This window comes from Amphibalanus amphitrite, unplaced genomic scaffold, assembly GCF_019059575.1.
Source record: "Amphibalanus amphitrite isolate SeventyFive unplaced genomic scaffold, NRLGWU_Aamphi_draft 000627F_arrow, whole genome shotgun sequence".
In the NCBI taxonomy this organism is placed as follows: Eukaryota; Metazoa; Arthropoda; class Thecostraca; order Balanomorpha; family Balanidae; genus Amphibalanus; species Amphibalanus amphitrite.
The window spans coordinates 298923-318320 of NW_024882121.1; the positions used below are offsets into that span (position 1 = coordinate 298923).

The 19398-nt window shown below is 50.6% G+C and overlaps 1 protein-coding gene across 2 annotated transcripts; it reads left to right on the plus strand.

Annotated features, from left to right (window-relative positions):
• The first annotated feature begins 162 nt into the window (after positions 1-162).
• On the plus strand, positions 163-17834 carry LOC122363567. 2 transcript variants are annotated; one of them, XM_043333018.1, is made up of 10 exons: positions 163-308; positions 8704-8985; positions 9291-9371; positions 10172-10298; positions 10803-10899; positions 11226-11407; positions 11952-12103; positions 14385-14506; positions 15263-15456; positions 16811-17834. In XM_043333018.1, exons 2-10 carry the CDS (start codon positions 8749-8751, stop codon positions 17425-17427), a joined length of 1809 nt encoding a protein of 602 aa, XP_043188953.1. In that variant the 5' UTR covers positions 163-308; positions 8704-8748; the 3' UTR covers positions 17428-17834. The 2 variants fall into 2 exon arrangements, with proteins under 2 accessions (XP_043188953.1, XP_043188954.1); XM_043333019.1 differs by lacking the exon at positions 163-308 and adding an exon at positions 2118-2140.
• Positions 17835-19398: the final 1564 nt, after the last annotated feature.

Here is a 19398-nt window from a genome sequence, read left to right on the forward strand (position 1 = left end):
AAATGATTTTTCAGTTAATATAAATATAAATAAAGGTTTTTCCCAACTTTAAAATCAAGCACCATGAAAAGAAAAGAGCCATTCGAACTCCAATATATTTCAGAAACAGCAGCTACGAAAACAGAATCATCAAGCACATCCCGATGCTAAACAGGTCAAGGATTGTCTCTATAGCGCCACGGTCTATCAAGACGTGATGAAGGCCCTAAATCAAATTTGAAATCGAAATTGAAATCGTGTTGAAATCATTGAATTGGCTAGGTTGGAAAGGAATTGGGATCTTGAATGGGGTACACTGGACTCTGGAGGTAGGTCTTATTGTAATGTGGCCATCAAGCCCCTAAGTCACCGTGCCTATATTGATATCAATAGGGGAGAGTGGGGAAAGACGCCCAGGGTTTTACTATGTCATATATTATTCGAAAATGACGATCGGAAAGCAAAAACTTGGAGTTTCAACGGAAGTCGACATCATTTTTCTCCAAAAATATCACACTTTCGTGCCTGAAATATGATAATTTTTTTTTGCTATTAAGCATTTTCCTGAAGAAGTCAAAGGGGGCATCTTACCTCACAGGGTGGGAAAGACGCCCCCTGGCGTTGGGGAAGATGCCCCCTGCACTATAAGTGACATAAATGGGCACGTGAATCGCCTGAACGAATCAGTAGTCCCTTCGAGCCTGCAGTAGACACCAAACGTCATCGTAAGGGCCCTCAAAAGTGGTCGTGAGGTGCTTCAGAGGTCATCGTTAGGGTCATCATAGTCCAGCGCGGCCAAACAAGCTTCCGTGGTGGCGTTCGGAGACCACTGTGGGGCCCTTATAGGTCTTCATGATGCTTGAGGGCCCTCGAGCCCATCGTGGGGACCTCAGATGCCAGCGCGGCCCGTGGAGCCAACGTGGGAGCCCTCAAAGGATATCGTGAGGGGCCCTGGAGCCAATAATGGGGCCCACCGAGGCCGTCGTGAGGGCTCTCAGAGTCGGATGCCGCCCAAAAAGTCGCTGTGTGGGCCGAGAGACCGGCATGGGGAGCACCCGACCGTATTGAACTCTGAATAGTCCCAGATCGGCTTTTGTCTCTCATCACAAGCATGTAATAAATGATTTGACGGGCTGCTTGAAGGACAGCCTACGGATTTAGGGGGGCGTCTTTCCCCATCAGGGCAGGGGGCATCTTACCCCAAGGTGCCGAAGTAACATTAAATCAGTACAATATGTTAGCCATAAAACTACACCCTGAAACAAACTGTTTGGGACACAGTACACGCATGTTAATGTATCACGACTATACGAGGGCAGCGCTTTTCGAGGAGCGCTGTGGCCCGAAGGTTTGGACTTTGAATTGTGAAAAACGCCCGCCCGCCGCAAAACGCAAACACCGCAAAACGCACGCCCGAAACGCCAACGCAAAAGTCGCAAAAAAATAAACGCCCGCAAATAAAAAAACGCAAAAACGCCGCAAAACAAATAAAACCGCCCGCATTGCACGCCCGCTAACCGCCAAACGAAAACGCCTAAAAATCGCCCGCCCGCCGCCAAAAGCAAGCACCGCAAAAAAAAAACAAAAAAGCGGCCGCCAACCGCAAACAAAATTAACACCGCAAACGACGCAAAAAAAAGAAAACCGCCCGCATCAACCGCCCGCCCGCCCGCCGCAAAAGACAAACACCACAAAAAAAAAACACAAAACGCCCGCCCGCCGCAAAACGTAAACACCGCAAAATGTGCAAAACGCACGCCCGAAACGCCAACGCAAACGGCGAAAAAAAAAATCGCCCGACCGCCGCAAACCACACAAAAAACGCCGAAACGCCGAAAAAATAAAACCGCCCGCACCGCACCGACGCTAACTGCTAACCGAAAACGATTAAAAGTCGCCCGCCAGCCGCCAAACGCAAACACCGCAAATAAGCGCCCGGCCGCAGCAAGATATAATTTATCAACGACTGGCATACCGTTAGGTTGGTCATTTTCGCAAATCAAAAAGATATCTGCAAAAATATCCTAGATGAAAGCGCCCGAGTAAAAAACGGATGGCACGTGCGTGTTCCTCGCCCCCAACTTCCTTCAGGTCAATCGTCATTTGGGTCACCTAACGCATTGACGACCGGCTGGGTGGAATGAACATTGCGCCAAAAAACGTAAGTAAATTGTCAAAAAGAATCCCCAGAATGGTGGATCCCAAAAGTTTGAAACTACCACTTTGACCCACTGGACGACACCTTAAACAGTTGCCGACCGGATGACACCCATTGTTTGGTCACCCACGCCATAGGAGGTATGCATCATGGGTGCGCCGAAATGACCAGAAGTCCCAATTTTCGGTGTGCAGGGTCATTTTCAACGGCACGTGGCACGTGGTTCTGGACTTTTCCGGCCACTTTGCGACATACCCATGGGTAGTGCACCGCATGGTGGTTGATCCGCATGGAAGAAAATGGGGGGGGGGGGGGGTCGTTTGGATCGTTTTCGAGCAATCTGCCGTGGAACGCATTTTTCATTTTGCCCATTGGCTTAACACGGGAATTTTCAAAGTCACGTGGCACGTGCACCAGATGGTCCGCGGAGGGGAGACCCATACCAGAACGTAGATCACCTGGCCCACTAGAAATCCTGAAAAAATCAGATTTTTTGGAACAGCCGTTTTCAAGAGCATCAAGTTGTACTGATCTCAGGCAGCTTTTGCCAAATTGTCAGGGAACTCAGATTTGTTTTTCAATAGAAAAACACAATTCTAAAGAATAGTGTTTTAACTATTGACAACAAACCTTCGGTTATCAAGGGACGCAAAAATTATCTACCTTCTTTGATATTTACAATGTTTTAACACCAAAATATTTTTCGAAAGCAGCAAATAAAAAACATGCATTCACCAGCCAGCCGTTGCCCAACTGAGCTTCGCAAATTTTTGTGCAGTTAACAAGGCAGGCTTCCGCTTTACGCTAAGAACATTAATTTCCGGGTTCAATTCTTTGTTTCGCCGCTAGAGGGGGTGGGGCGTCTTTCCCACCCTGGGCATCTTACCCCGCTCTCCCCTATAACTAATGTATTGCTGGCTGCATTGGTATGATGATTACCGACTGGGATTACCTAGGCACCTATTTTAAATCTCAGCAGGGGGCCTAGGGCCAGGGGGTCATGGGGGGGGGGAGAGGCAGTAGCCAAGGGCTCATGCCCCCCTGAAGGCAAAAAATAAAATAGAATTAAATAAAAAATTGAATGATTGAAGCTAAAACCATCATGGGAGACCGGATGCCGATGCCGGTGCTCCTGGAGTCTCGCGACGAGGCGGTCAACGTCCACCAGCTGCGGGCGGGACACTGGAGCCGCTCGCAGAACTACCTGCACAGAATTGGATGCCGCCCCGAGCGTGACTGCCCACAGTGCAGTGGCCTGGCCTGCCCGGCGGCGCGCTGCCTGGTGTGTCGCGAGGGCCCGGACACGCTAGAGCACGTGCTGCTGAGTTGCCCGTGCTTGGCTGGCGCTTGGCTCCGGCTACTCGGCAATATCAGACCGGACCCTACGCAGCTTCGGGACGGCGGGGCTGTGGCGGCCTTGAGCCGCGGCTACCTCAGTCACCAAGAGCCGTTGGGCTACGGTCGGCCGTGAGCCGACCCGGGGAGAACAACAACTATAACCACTAAAACGCAGCTATTAACTTTCGTCGAAAGAATCCGAGTTTGTTGCATTCTGCACTCTAAAGCATTCATAAACGAGATGCTCTCGGCTCATGTGAGCTGCATGTGAGGGTTTGGCGTTTGTCGTTCGGTGGTACGGCGAGATGTGCAATGTGCATACTGCATTGCTGATGGCAGGCGTTGAGGACCGCCACTTAGCCGCGGTAAAGTGCAAAATAATCAAATCCGCCGCGAATGACTTGCCTATCAGATTTGTTGTTTGATACCTACAGCTGTGGCCTGTTGAGAGATGCGGAAAATGCATGCAGGTGATGGGCCCACATTGTGCCATTCATATTGTTATTTTTTTAACTGAAGCCTTCACAGATTGTCAAGCCATTTAGCTAAATGGCAGTGTCGACACCATTGAGGTAATCATGGAAGGCAGACACATCACACAATTATCACCCTGGATGAATCGTAAGAGGCAGGTACCTATTGAATGTGGTTCTTCTATTGGATGGCCTTGGACGTGACAAGCTTTTTGTTTGAGTAGTGTGGTGCGTATTTCTCATTTCGTTTCCATACCACTGGGCACTGAGTGGGCGGGCTTGCGGCTCGTATCAATTCAATAACATAACTGAACTGAAGTCAGGGCGGCTTCAACTGGTCACTTTGGGGTTCGGTGGGGATTTTTTGTAATTTCGGCCGGCTTCGGTGCAGATTTTCCGGCTCTGTTTGAAGGGTTGGTACGGATTTTGAACTGGGGCCGGTGCGCCTCGTCGACCCACGGGCCATACTTTGCAGTATGGGTGGGTGGAGACTCGTACTCATTGTCAGAACATAGTCAGACTTAGACAAATGATGATTGCCAAAGGTGGTACCGACTTGAGCTAGTGGTGCAATTTAAACTGCAGTCGTAACTCGTACTTATTTTCAGAACTCGTACTTATTGTCAGAACATCTTGCAGCACCCGTAGGAAGAGCAGAGAGTACTTACCTATGTGACCATCTCAAGAGGCCAACACTGGCTAAAATCCTCATGTAGAACTTGACTATTGAGTCATTGACTGAGCTAAACTGTAAACAGGAACATTTATTGACAGCTCTTGATGAGTGACCTATTGGTAGGTACTTCACTATTTAACCCTCGCCCATGTAGGGGGGGTTGGTGCAACCCCCCCCCCTCCCCTGAGGCTTTTCGGAAATAGTGCAAAAACGGCGGCGCGCAGCGCCGCCAAATTATGGGTACCTTATGGGGCAAACCTTGCGCATCTTTTGATAAAAAAAAATTGACCGGGTCATGTCAGGTCACGGAGTTATGACGTCACAAAGGGAACAGCCTCCGGCCGGATTTTCACAAACTGAGTGCCAACGCCCGAGGTTTCCTGCCGGTGGTACGGACATCGGTTGATGGATCGTGATGAAACTTCCCATGCATGTTGATTGTTGGGGCAAGTATTGGCTATCATATGGTATAAGAAACTTGACCGGGTCAGGTCAGGTCACGGAGCTATGACGTCACAAGAGGAACAGCGTCCGGTACTATTTTTGAAAAGCGCCCGAACCACTATTTTGCTAATTCTTGTCACCTCAATGGGAATATGCAGCAATATTAGCTTCTATAGGGAGCAAATGGACCTCCCAAATCCAAAAATTCAATCAGATTTCAAAAATTTAAATTTTGATTTTTCGAATTTCTGCCGCCGACTGTGACCTTGCCGATTTCCGGCGCTCCCAACGCGCCATTTTTAGAGCTAGGGAAACGAAATACATACCAAACGATAGAGAATTGATCAAGGAACACGATAGTGAAGGTTTCAAGTCGATATCTCCCACCGTTTTGCCGCAATCGCCGCGGAAAGTTAAAAAAGTCTATTTTTCCGAAAATTTGACCTTTGACCGGTCAAAAGTAGGTCAAATGTTGACCTAGGACCAAAAAATATACCACCAATCGCGAATCGCGAGATCTCGGCGAGAGCAATCCGTTGGTCTTTTCCGCTAAGCTCTACGACGCTCCGTTTTCAAACGCCAAGGGGGGGTCGCACCAACCCCCCCCCCCCGCATGGGCGAAGGTGGCAGATCGCCGTTTACGGGCGAGGGTTAAAAGCCGATATGATTGCAGGTTGTGGGATCCTATGGCTCCCTCATCCCTTTTGCGGGGTCTCCCCCAATGGGGTAGACCGTTGTGTGCCGACTACCAGGCTATTCGAGATGGGGCGAGCCTGGAGCAGTTTGTGACGCTGCTGTGCTGGGTCAGTGCTCCTGCACTTGGGCCGTTTTATGGGTATCTTGCTTGGAAGGCTCTCCCGCTGCGCGACTTATGAGGTCAGTCGCCCTCTTTCTGCCGAGCCGCCTCGCAGAGCGGTCGTTATTTGCTGCTTCACCGCTGGGTCCTTTGTTCTCTGCTCACACTACTCTGATAGCTGGTAGAGCACATTCTTGGCCATTCCACGTTGACTAGGTGCGTTATGTCTTTTGACCCATTTTCCTTTAAGATGCCATCTAATACTGCCCTGGGGCGCAAAATGAACTTTGGAGTTCGTAGTCGACACGACCTCAAGCACCAATGAACAAACCAATCCTGCCTTGGTCGGTCGAGCTGCTGGACAATGAAGGGTCCCAACTGTCATCCGCTTTGCTGGGCACGAAGATGAGCATAACTCACGCCTAGCACACTTTAGTATTAATGTTTTGAATGCCTCACACTGGTCAAAGTGCGATAGGAATCAACTGTATTTCAAAGTGTTCCATTTAAAAGAAACGTTGAATGGGCTGTCGATTTCGAGTTTGCATCCGGCATCGGCATACCATCACATGCTGATATTTGGTTGAATTTTATTTCGACATTGCTTGCGTCTTGCGGGATATGCAGTTATTTGCCTAGGGTGTACAGATGTCGCCGAGCATACATATTGTAACCGGAATACATGTCAGGTAACTTTATTCTGAAAGTGAAGTGCCGGACATTTTTTTCAGCTGATCGCTGAAAATTGACTACCTACAGAGAGGATACCTTGTACCTATACATCTAGATTCTAGGGGCTATATGATGTATCACTCAGGCGCAAGCGCCCGTCGTTTTCCGAGACTGCCGTGCGCTCTGCTCCGCCGCAGTTTACTTGTCACCGCTGTGCGTCACGTTGGCGGCAACGGCATCGACGGGCGTCTCGGACACCAGAAACTGTGCCATCACGATGACATAGGTGAGCACGGTGGAGATGAGGCTGAGCAGCGTGGAGCGGCGCAGCCGGAACAGGCCCAGCTGGCCGACCGTCTCCAGCTGGCGGCCGGCCTCCTCGCGCTGCAGACCGGCCTCAGCGGCCAGCGCCGGGTGGCGGCGCTCCAGACTCAGCAGCAGCGCCCAGCGCCGGCCGGCGGCCGACACCAGCTGCTGGCTGGCCTCGCACGGACCGGCCAGAGTCACCCAGGCGCTGCAGATGTACGGCAGCACCAGCGACACCAAGTCTTCCGCGTCTTTGGCTGTGACGCGCATGATGAGTACGACCAGCGCCGAGACGCCGTACAGCATGGTGGGCACCAGTTCAGCGGCCATGCCGTCCGTTAGGCGAGTCAGACAGGCCGAGATGCGGCACTGCGCCCGGCCGAGCAACTCCAGCCGAGCGGCGGCGTCCGGCGGGCGACTGTTGACCAGAGACTCCAGCGCGACGTTCACCGCGTCCGAGCGAGACCGCAGCCGGCGGGCGGCCCACATAAACTTGGCCGGTACCAGCAAGAACGGCAGCATGAGGAATAGGTCACGCTGGACTGTGACCACAATGGATAGCAAACACATAGGGACGAACGGATGGCATTGCCGAACAATGGCGACCGCGCTTCCACACAAAGTGGTGAATGGCGGAATGATGACGAGCAGCCAGATGTCCAGGTGGGAGAGCCGGTTCCTCCACCGCGCCGCCGCTGTCGTTTTGGGTAGTTCGGGAGGGATGTCTGGCATCTTGTCGAGCTGCGTCAGTACTCTCTCGTAGCGACGGCGACCACAGAAGAAGGTAACCGTCAGCGAGGTCCAAGCGATCAGCGGCATCATGCCGAAGAAGTACGTGTGCGTCATGGTCGTCATATATCCGGCGCCGGCCTTCCGCAGTCGCAGACCCTGTTTGAAGAGGCTGACGGTGACCTTGAGCGCTGCCGTGGTGGTCAAACAGTAGACCAGCGTGGCGTACAGGCTGGAGCGCCAGCCGGACCGACTGGTGGACGCCGTCGCCCTCAATAGCACCACCAGCAGCCGGCGCTGCACGGGCGGCCGACCGGCCGGCGTGACCTGACAGGACCTCGTCGCAGGTCGGCCCGTTTTGATACGCACCAGTGTCATGTTGGCGGTAGAAGACCGCTGGATGTCGGGACTCTGGCCGACAAAGTCACGCCTATTCACGGCTAGGTAGTCCCTGGCCGACTGCCCCGATGGACAAACCGCTGGTCTCTCCGGTCACTAACAGCCTACCCGCTACCAGTGGACCCGTTCGCAAATGTCCAGCTTACAATCGGGGGACCGCTGCGCCATATATTGGATCCAGGGGGCACTCTTCGGCCGCCGGTCTAGTGTATGGGTCCGCCATCCGCTGTTTGCTGATCGAACGGGAGCATGGTGCATGACACCGACGGGCTTTCAGTGTGGGTCCGGAGGCGCTGCCACAGTTTACCAGCCGCCCGAGCGCCGTTGTTCCGCAGCACACACGACACACAAGTGTGGTCCTCGTTCCATTAGTGAATTGGGACTCTGTTTGCCCCAGGCTGAACGGGCTTTTCTTGGGACGTTTGCGACGTGACCTTTGTTTGTCGTTTGCAATTGATGGGTGACTCGGGACTCGGTGTTGCCACAACTTTGGAAACGCTCCACTATGTGGGCTCATTTTGACAGTATACAAGCTCGTGCTAACAAATGGTTGAATGAAGGCACGGAACCTATAAAAGAAGTGTCGACAAGGAGTGTTAAATTATTCTTATTTTACCCTACCTGTTTGTAATCTATGTCGCACTTCTTAACGCCTTTCCATGTAACCCTTCCCAACCTCCTCCCTCCTAGTTTGCATATGTAGTGCTTTAACAGATTATTCTCTTTTTTTCAGCGCTCGAAACACCTAAGTAGTACTTAGGTGTTTGGTGAAGTGGAAATGGTGAAGAAATTACTGGTAAAGCCACATCATAATGTCATTCAAGATAACGACCCTGAGGCCTTGCAAGATGTTATGGGAACCAGTAATTATGAAATAGCTAATTCTAACCATTCCTATGATCAGTGTGTCAGAGATGCGGCTATCAGTGGGCGAGAAACCCGTATAGAAGACCTGGATGACGTTCAAAATGTTGAGACACTGCCGGAGGACGTGTTCACTCCAGATGTTGTCTTGGTAAGAAATATACTTCATAATGGGACCTCCTCTCATTTGCTGTAATTAGGAATAAGAAAGTGTAAGGAAAGTGTAATCCATGCGTTTATTCCAAGTGTAAGTTCGCTTCCATATAGCCTGAACACAAAAGCAAGTCATTGTTAGAGATTCGCAGGTATCTGTTTCATCCTACCCGTAACTTCTAAACTGCCCCTGCCCCCAACCCTGCCCGTGACCTCTGACCTTGTCTCCGACCCCTGATCGGTGCCCCAATGGCCCTGACGTTCGACCCAGCCACCTGACCCCTGACCCCTGCTGGCCTACAGACCGAGCAAGAGGTGGAGGTCGCCGCTTATGCCACGCTGGGCGCAGACAGTCGCTCGCGCACCGTGCCTGCTGTGGTGCTGGTAGGTGGTCTACTCACTCACTCACTAACTCACTCACTCACTCACTCACTCACTCACTCACTCAAGCGAGCCACGCACGCACAAAAACTCACTGCGTCACTCGCTCACTCACTCAATCACTCACTCACCCACTCACTCTCTTAATCACTCGCTTACTCCCTTACTCATTTGCTCGCTCACTCACTCACTCACTCATTCCTTCCTTCTTTCATTAATTCATTCATTCATTCACTCTCACTCACTCACTCACTCACTCACTCACTCATTTACTCACTCACTCACTCTTTACCCTCGCACTCATGCATTCACGAACTCACTCGCTCATTCATTTACACATGATTTACCGATTCGAGCTGATGGTTTTCTCAGGGTGGTTTTCTGGCTCAATAATTCACAATCACTCACTCTATCAGTCGAATATCCTCCCTTATTTGTAGTATACGCTGACACGTGTTTTCAGTCACATTATTAGAACAGCCTATTGTGTCTGACTTGCGCTCCAAGTGTTCTTGTCACGTTTTGCTTAATGTTTTACGATGTATGAAAAACTGTTAATGCTCTTTTCCATTATTTGTTACTAAGCTATTTATTTGTTTATTCATTTTCCTGGAAGGTCGCACATCGGAAATTTCCTTGGTGGAAATCCACAGGCACCACTTTTAACGACACATACTGGGAAAAGTGGCACCATTCTTGTCACCAGAATAATGCAATATTGACCACTCGCCTTCGCCGAGTCAATCGTGATTCACTGTGTATGATATTGTGTCGCCACGACTGACACGTTTGTCCGTTGCCAGGAAGCCAACATGTGTCCGGTGGGCTGCGGCGCATCGATCAAATCCGAGAATCATCTCCGGGAACATCTGGAGAAGGTGCACTCGACGCCAATCGGAAAACAGCTCAAACTTTTCCCCAATATGGGAAGTAAGTGGCCCGTGGTGCACAGTTTTGGAGGTGCATGAATGTCAGTCATGCATTACCCTGGCCCTCCCTGTTGGTAAAAAGGAGCACGGTTTTATGCATGTAGATTCTAATCTCATAACATCACAATGTTATAGCATCGTCATTGCTAACCACATTCGCCATTCCCTTGAGAACCATGCAACTTGCCGATTGCAAATGAGTGCTGTTTATCCATTAGTTACCGATATCGGGCCAGTTTGAGTGTGTATCTCAATAACTTCTTGCATACCTGTAAAATGCATTTATTTTTATTGCATAATTGCGAGAACCACCGCAGCTCTAACTCGCCTTTGTGCGTTTAAGTATCGTACTGAGCCGATAATATTCAGCATTTGCGGACACCCACATTTTTTACTATGTCACCATTGTTCTACCGAACAGTTCATTGTAACGGTACGATAACACTTGGTAACGGCTCGGTAACGGTACGGTAACGGTATGACAGTTGTGTCCGGTGTCCGACAGAGTTCCTGGCGTGGAAGGAGGCCCGCGAGCGAGAGTCGTCTCGCCGTTACGTCGTGCGAGAGAAGAGACAGGGCTGGCGCCGGTTCGCCTGCTCCAGGTTAGACAGAGGCAGAGCTCTCGCACCCTTTATTTTCTACTACGGAATCACCTTGTCTGATAACTGTGTGTTCCGTTAGTATGCTGCATAAACAAGGAGGCAGCGTTATGAGTGTTTAGTTTGATAGCATCTTCAAAGTTAAAATCATGAATTACAGCAAAAGGCCTCGACGTTAATGTGTTCTTGTTACCGGAAGGCACCCTTATCATGAACGTAGAGAACGCTATATTCGTACCCTCGCAGCCTCCTACATATGTGATTCACGACTTTCATCTCGAACACTTCCAAAGTGGACTTTGACCCTACCTGCGTCTCTGTGACCCCAGGTCGGGTCAGCCGTCGGGCACGGACCGGCCGCAGCGCTGGAAGAGGACGGGCAACTTTTGTCCGGCGTTCATCCGCAGTTCGACGCGCCGCGACGGCTCCGTGAAGGTGCGCTTCTGGCTGTTCCACACGTGCAAACAGCCGGACAACACCCCGCTGCCCTCTGAACGGGAGCTGGCCAAAGGTACGGGCAGGGGAGGTCCCATTGGGGAGGCAACTAGAGCCGTGATTAGATGATGGGACCGCTGAATATAGTTGATGGAGATTGGATGAGAAGCGCAAGGTATTTCAGTTGATGAGGGAGGCATCTATAGCCAGTGGTGCGGACAGAGTGGGAATCCTATCGGTGGGGGTCGGGAGCTAACCGTAGGTGCGGATGGATGGGAGAAGGGTGCCAGGGTTCTCGGAGAGTATCTGTTTGGCAATCAGGTTACAGTGACTCATAGGCCGGGCCGCTGACTGCTGGGAGATTTTCTGCGCTGCTGGGCCAGGTGGATGGGACTCTTGACTCTTGGATGAGGTTGAATAGTATTGATGGTGTGCTGTGAACTTTGTGAACCGTATCACCTGACGAAGTATCGTCCCTTCAGGCGATATTGTCGCATGGGCCATTTACGAATCCATCTGCGACATGCTGTGTGATAACGATATCTTGTCCCTACACGACATCCCCGATGCCTTGCTGTGCCATTCTCTCCGTGACGTCACCGTCCTTTATGTTCCCTCAGCCAATGAGCAGCTAGAGCTGCTGGAGCGGGCCATTGTCGGCATTCCAACCCGGCGGCGGGGGCGGAAACCAGCGAACGGGGACGCGAGGCTCGGCTCTGTGCACGAACCACCGGGGCAGGAGGCGGAGACGGCGGAGGCGGCAAGGGAGGAGGTATGTGGCAATATGATCCGTGTATGTTTGCTTGCATGTGCGTGTTGATGCCTGAGGGGGTCTTACTTGTAAGGGGCTAGTTTCCACTTTGATCGTTTTCATTGATGTCTAGTCTCAAAACTAGTCTATTTTCCCAGATTTATGGTCCAGTGCCGGTTTAACCAAGTGGGTAAACTCTTGAATAGTTTGGGGTAAAGATGGTGCTAAAATGTTTGTGGTGCCTAAGACATAGCTACTTGCTGTGTAAAAGAATCGTTCTGAATTTTACTAAAAGACAGCGTAAGCGCACGGTCGTCAAGTTAGATGTAAGTGAATCCTAATCTATAATCTAAGATTCGGAATCAGGTGAGCCCCTACGATTTGGACCAAAATTGGTCAGTGGATAGTACGTAACGTCCTGATTACGATGCACCCAAAATCTAAGCTCGGCCCGCCATATTTACGAAGTTACGGATGTTTGAATTTCAAGGTCATTCGGGAGAGCCCCTACGATTTCCGTCAAAATTTGTGTACGGACACTCTAGATGCTCCTCATTACGAATATCACAAAATTTAAGCTCGGCCCGCCATATTTACGAAGTTACGGAGGTTTGAATTTCAAGGTCATTTGGGTGAGCCCCTACGATTTCCGTCAAAATTTGTGTGCGGACACTCCAGACGCTCCTCATTACGAATATCGCAAAATTTAAGCTCGGCCCGCCATATTTACGAAGTTACGGAGTCACAAAGTTACGGAATTTCAAGGTCATTCGGAGAGCCCCTCCGATTTTCGTCAAAATTTGTATGCGGACACATTACATGCTCCTCATTACGAATATCGTAAAAGCTAAGCTCGGCCCGCACTATTTCAAAAGTTAGAGATGTTTGAATTTCAGTGAGTTTCAAACGTCAGTAACTTTTGAAATAGTGCGGGCCGAGCTTAGCTTTTATGATATTCGTAATGAGGAGCATGTAATGTGTCCGCATACAAATTTTGACGAAAATCGGAGGGGCTCTCCGAATGACCTTGAAATTCCGTAACTTTGTGACTCCGTAACTTCGTAAATATGGCGGGCCGAGCTTAAATTTTGCGATATTCGTAATGAGGAGCGTCTGGAGTGTCCGTACACAAATTTTGACGGAAATCGTAGGGGCTCACCCAAATGACCTTGAAATTCAAACCTCCGTAACTTCGTAAATATGGCGGGCCGAGCTTAAATTTTGTGATATTCGTAATGAGGAGCATCTAGAGTGTCCGTACACAAATTTTGACGGAAATCGTAGGGGCTCTCCCGAATGACCTTGAAATTCAAACATCCGTAACTTCGTAAATATGGCGGGCCGAGCTTAGATTTTGGGTGCATCGTAATCAGGACGTTACGTACTATCCACTGACCAAGTTTGGTCCAAATCGTAGGGGCTCACCTGATTCCGAATCTTAGATTATAGATTAGGATTCACTTACATCTAACTTGACGACCGTCGTAAGCGCGACATCCGCCGTATTTCTTCCATATTTTGATGTTCTATTCCGTTTCAACATCTGTTGACACGCGTTTTGTGTTCGGTCAATTGCAATGCAGTGGATTAATATGAGCATGTATTACATGGCGAAATATTTCCGTATATATGCATTATACCTCGTTTTTACTCGAAGCACTAGCCGGTTGAGGCTCCAGCTTGTTTTTCATTCTCATGTTTTAGTCACTAGGGCATGCCATTGTTCTCTTCTAGATATGCAGAGTGAACAACTGTAGGAAGCATTCTAAAATTTGTACAAGTTTAAACATTTGCAGGGAAATGGACAAGTCTGGCCACCTGGATTACTGTTCTTTCATGGAGTTCTTGTGGATTTGTTTATTGTTATGCATATCCTGGCCCCTGGGTCGTTATTAGTCTTGCCACAGGACATCGAGGTTTTGTAGCAGGTCAATGAGCGCTTAAAGATATAAAAAACGCAACTTAGACGGTCCACACAGTTTCATTGTAATGCTCTATGAAGTTTGTTATTATTTTGATATTATGCTGTCATGTGTATTTACTATGCGGTGTCCATTTCTGTTACCCGGACACACCCAGTACGGCATGGACATGGCCAGCTGTTACGGCGCCATTTTTTCACAGTGCTTTTCATTATAGCTTCTTCAACATCTCATGCGTGGTCTGTTTCGTTGTCGATTTTGCAGTCATTTCCGTCTGGTATGTAGTGCCGCCGTTAACTGTGGTCCTTGCTCTCTACTGCTCTGTGCATGTTTCTCACACCGATTCTTTAGTGACCGTGTCGGCTCCGCCCCTCCCTCAGGACGATCCACGGACCGCTCCTGCTGCGGCCGCACCCTCCAGCGCACTACCAACCGGCCCACAGCGTCGGCCGGTGGACGAACCGCAGCGTACCGGTACCTCCCCGAGCCAACAAAAAGCCAGGCGAGTGACCGCCCCACGGTGGGCCCTCATACACCTCCGCTGACTCACCAGCCGAACCTCTAATTAGTCCCCACCGGAACATCTCGGGCGCTGCGGCCCCACGATTTTAATTGACTCGACATCGCTGAATGTTCCTGGTTGGGTTTTTATCGGGCGACAATGAATGACCAATGCAGGCGCGTTTTCCTGACATTTGGATCCATTGTCGGTAGTGGTGGCCGGTTGCGTGTCGTGAACCATTGTGCCGGTGGGCCTCCTTACCTTTGTGGGGCTCTTCACGTGTGCGAGTGACGGGTGACGATTTGGCCCACCCGGGTCCGGAATGGTCCTGGGTACCAGACTAATGCCTGAGCTTGGTCTTTGATGATGATCGGGGCTTAGGGGCTCCACAACCGTGAAGTTATATAATGTACAACTGGTTCCTCATGGGGTTTATCTGGGAGGGAGACGGGGGGAGTGTTGAGACGGCCTGCCTGTGCCCCGTAGGTGGTGGAACTGACTGAGGCCGACATTGATATAATTGATCCGTGGTCTTTCAGGCCTAAAGTTTTTGCAATATTTGAAACATAACAAAACAGCAACGCGGTTACCAAAAGAAAAATGGTCGCATTTATCGTATAGCTAGGAAGGTAGTGATGTCATCAAGTGGAGCGCAACAAAGAAGTGTAAAACAAACCCCATGAGCACCTCCGAGTATTCAGTGGACGACAGGTCTCTTCAGTCGGCCATATGTAACCTGCCCTCTCCCTCCGCCAGCGGGCTGTCCACTGCACCACGGGCCGGCGCCGGGGACGCTCCCGACCCCTCTGTAAAGCACCGTGTGCGCACCAACCTGCTGAGACTGCACTCGAAGCTAGAGCGGGCCTCGGCGGAGGAGGCGCGGCAGATGCTGGCGGACACGGAGGAGCTACTGGAGCGGTATACCAGGCTGAGGCAGCGCGGCACCAAAGGTCAGTACGGTCAGATCAGTACAGACCTATTCTCACCTGACTTGGGGCGTTACACGAGGCTCAGACAGAGGGGTACCAAAGGTATCTGCGGAGTACGGACATAGCCTGACCTGACTTGGCGTGCGATGACTTTAGACGGAGACAGCGGAACACCAAAGGAATATCATCCACGAACCTGACTTGACCCGAACCTGCAGATCTGACTTCGCTTGATTTTCGCTGGATGTAATTGCCATATGTGAACTGACTTGATCCGTACCGGCCTCACCTTTACTTACCTGAACTGTTCTCCTGTTGACCTCACGTGACCTGCTCTTACCTAATCGGTACTGACATTGAGTCCATTTTGAGCGTATCGATCCTCTGAGCTGGCCTTCCGATAATATTTTTATTTCTACTTTGTAACAGTCACACTCTGAACGTATGGTGAGGGTGATGCCTGCCTCCAAGGTAGGCAGTCTCCTCACCGGTGGCCCCCATCAAGTCTTCCCACCCGGGCCGCTATCCCGCCCCCACTGCCCAGCACTCACATCAGCAGCTTGCCCAGACCATGACTTGGCAGCAGGTTCCATGTGTGCTCAGGCCGTACACCGTTATGTTCTCTGTGTGCTCAATGCTCGACGATGACTTTTGAATTCTATCTTTACTATAGAGACGTTGTCTTACCCAGTACGAATGCTAAACCTCCGTGGCCGTGCTATCCGGACCGCGGACGTAGCTATGCGCAGTTGACACATTTCTGGCCGGTCTGGAAATGCGGAACTGTCAATGTCGCCCGACACAGTTCTTTGTTCAAGTGTGGGGTGCATGCTGCCCGAGTGTTTAGGACCGAGCCAAACATGGCAGTGGCGTCGTCACAGCTCCATAGGTGGCTCGCTCCGACCGTTTGACCCGCGTGTCGTACGTGTCTGTTGGCGGATGGGGAAAATTGGCCGTCAGATGGGGAAAATTGGGCGCGTATTTAGTGCATGGACCTCGGCCGCCAGCACGTATCTTCAGACACGCAGTCATGGTCCTGCTTATGACACGGGAATGTACCGCTGATTGATAGCCTATGGGGGTGAGCTGACGCCACGAATGTTCCAAACGCCCGCGTTGTGATTCTGTCACGTACAAAGCCTTTGTGTGGTAGAGGGCAAGCTCAACGAGTGACCTGTATGACTAACCAAACGTCCAAAGTGCAACAACTCGGCTGTGGAAGTAGAGATCCAATGTACCCTGAGTCACCTACCTACCTTTCTGACCTCAACTAAGAGACAAATGTGCCTTGTGTGACGTGATACGGAATGTAATCTAAGTGGACTATATCATGTGTGACCTGCGTGACCTGACGACACTCCACCTGTGTCGGCAGGGAGACCGCTCGGTCGGCGGGTGCCGGCAGGCGCTGAGGATCCACCAGACTCCAGCCGCCCCGCTCCCGGCACCGCTGCCACCGGTACACGCGGTGCCCGGACCGGACGAGGTCGAGGGAGAGGTCGAGGTCGAGGTCGAGTCACGGTGGCCCGGAGAGCCGGTCAGTGGGTCGGTGACGGGGACGGGACGTTGGGCCTGGTCGAACACGGGGAGAGTGGTGGGAGTAGCGGGTTGGAGGGAGCAGAGGGCTTGGAGGGTAGAGTGGAAGGAACAGAGGGAGAAGCGGCTGTGACAGAGGAAGGGCAGATGGATACCGGAGGAGAAGTGGTTGGGATGGAAGAGGAACTAGTGGGGACCGAGGAACTGACGGACCAAGAGCCGATGGAAGGAGAGATAATCCAACTGGACGAGGAAGACGTGCTCAGGTTTAGGTTAGGTGATGACGGTGTTCTGAGGATTGGCGAGGACGGCGTACTGAGTTTAGGAGAGGACAGTATTCTAAGGATAGATGACGATGGTGTGCTGAGGATAGGTAGTAAGGACGGCACCCTCTCAGGAGAAGCGCTCCAGTTGGGCGCGCAGGAGGTGCTTCAGGTGGACTACTCTGACAACTAGCCCCTCAGGAGAGTCGAATCCAGCGACCGGTAATAGTGCCACTAACGACTGTGTGTGTGCTTTGTTCTGTGTACGCGGGCTAACTGAATCAGGAGCACCGCTGTTGATCCGCGCTACATTCAGCAGGATGTATTTGGCCTTAGTGACAGCGGCGGCGTAGTATTCGGTGGTCAGTGGTCAGTGGAAGGCGAACTTTTTGTGACGTTGTTTTCTTATCTACCCAGGCGTATTTTTGTAAATGTTGTTCCTAGCATCATGGATTGTTAGTGCCAGGTTTTTGTTTGCAGGTATTATTTATTTTCGACGACCATTATTGTCACACAATCATTCAACTTTGTTATATAACCGATCAACGTATCAGGAACTCACAGTCTGCAAACGTTAACCGCAATACACATGAACTGTGAGCAATGAGTTTACCTGGCATTTCGTTGATTGTTACCACTCCACGTTTGATGATGCCCGCCCTGTCTAAAATTGTATCGGCCGAACCGTTTGAGTGACCCGTAGAATCAATGAGCATTTGTGTTTGTACGTCTATCCGTGCCGGATTAATGTCACAGACTCTAAGGGCATTGGTAGTGCACCTAACCGTTGTTTCGGTGTACTTAACCCTCGCATGTGTAGGGGGGGGGGGGTCGGATGGACCCCCCCATGGTTTTTCGCGAATAACTCGCGTAAAAAGCGGCCGATCGCGACGAAACTTTCAGTACCCTCGCATTGATCAATTTGACACCTACCCTGAAAATTTCATGACCCTGACCCAAATGACCTTTGACCTGTGACCTCTTTTCCGAGATCATGTTTGGCCGGAATCGCGATTCGGCGTATGTCGGCTCGCATTAGCCGCGCGTTTGCAAGCTTTTCGTGGTTTCAAACGTTCAAACATGTGATTTGATGTTGCTTCCATGCATTAGGGTGGGTGTCAAGGTCACCTGAAGGTCAGGTCAGGTCATTGACCTTTGGTGACCTCGGGTGACCTCGGTTCACTTTTTCGAGCTGTACATGTTTCTAGGCTAGTTTTTGGAGCTGAATTCGAATTTAGCAACCATTTGAACATTTACGAAGTAGTTTTGGTGCCTTCGTAACATGTTACGAAGCTGTCAGAGGCGGTTGACACGTACTACGAATACCCGTCACGACGCCTACTGGTTGACCTGACCTGACCTGACCCGACCTGGTGTAAATGCTTAAAGACATCATCTCTGATCAAAACTAACACGATATTCGTGATCAGCACCCCGAAAAACCCCTTAGCAGCCACACTTTACGACTTTCTAATAGGTCCCGATTTTCCCGACTTTGGGTCATTGACCTGACCTGGAAGGTCAACCAATGACCTAGGACCTTAAAATGGGGTATCATCGGCTTCCTCTCGTCACGGGCAACACGCTCGTTTTTTCCGCGAAGCTCTAGCTCGATCAGGGGCCAAACGGCAAGGGGGGGTCCAACCGACCCCCCCCCCCCTACACATTAGAAGCTGGAAAACGCCGCACACATGCGAGGGTTAAAACGACTTTTTATTATTATTGATCCACATGATTTTAACCGCAGCAATGTTTAATGGCCTCATGTTGGGAACAGTATTGAGTGCTGACCATATTAGGGAGCGTGACGGACTTCAGCACTGATCAATCACCTGCGGCTTCGAAATTTTTCTCGGTCTCCAAACTGGTCAAGCCTGTTAGCGAATCCTGAAGTTAATTAATGGATCGGTGCATCTGTTTTCTTCGAGGATATTGATGCTTACACGGAAAATTGATGAATATCGAAGCGATTTCCCTATGTTCTTTTTTCCTCCATCCCAGATGTGTTCGATCGCACAAACGGGGAAACAGACCTGAAGGTCACCATCACACGTTTATAAACATTCGCTTTTAAATCTACCCGAGTTCGTTTACTGCGTGTGCGTCCTTTTACCTTCCTTGAAAAACCGATTCTATCGTTTAATGGTAATAAATGCTAAAGCCT

Excerpts from the sequence above, each read along its gene's own strand:
- LOC122363567 (XM_043333018.1), top strand. The coding sequence starts at position 8,749 with ATGGTGAAGAAATTACTGGTAAAGCCACATCATAATGTCATTCAAGAT. Across the intron at positions 8,986-9,290 it reads TCACTCCAGATGTTGTCTTG|ACCGAGCAAGAGGTGGAGGT; the intron begins GTAAGAAATATA and ends GCTGGCCTACAG. Across the intron at positions 15,457-16,810 it reads GAGGCAGCGCGGCACCAAAG|GGAGACCGCTCGGTCGGCGG; the intron begins GTCAGTACGGTC and ends CTGTGTCGGCAG.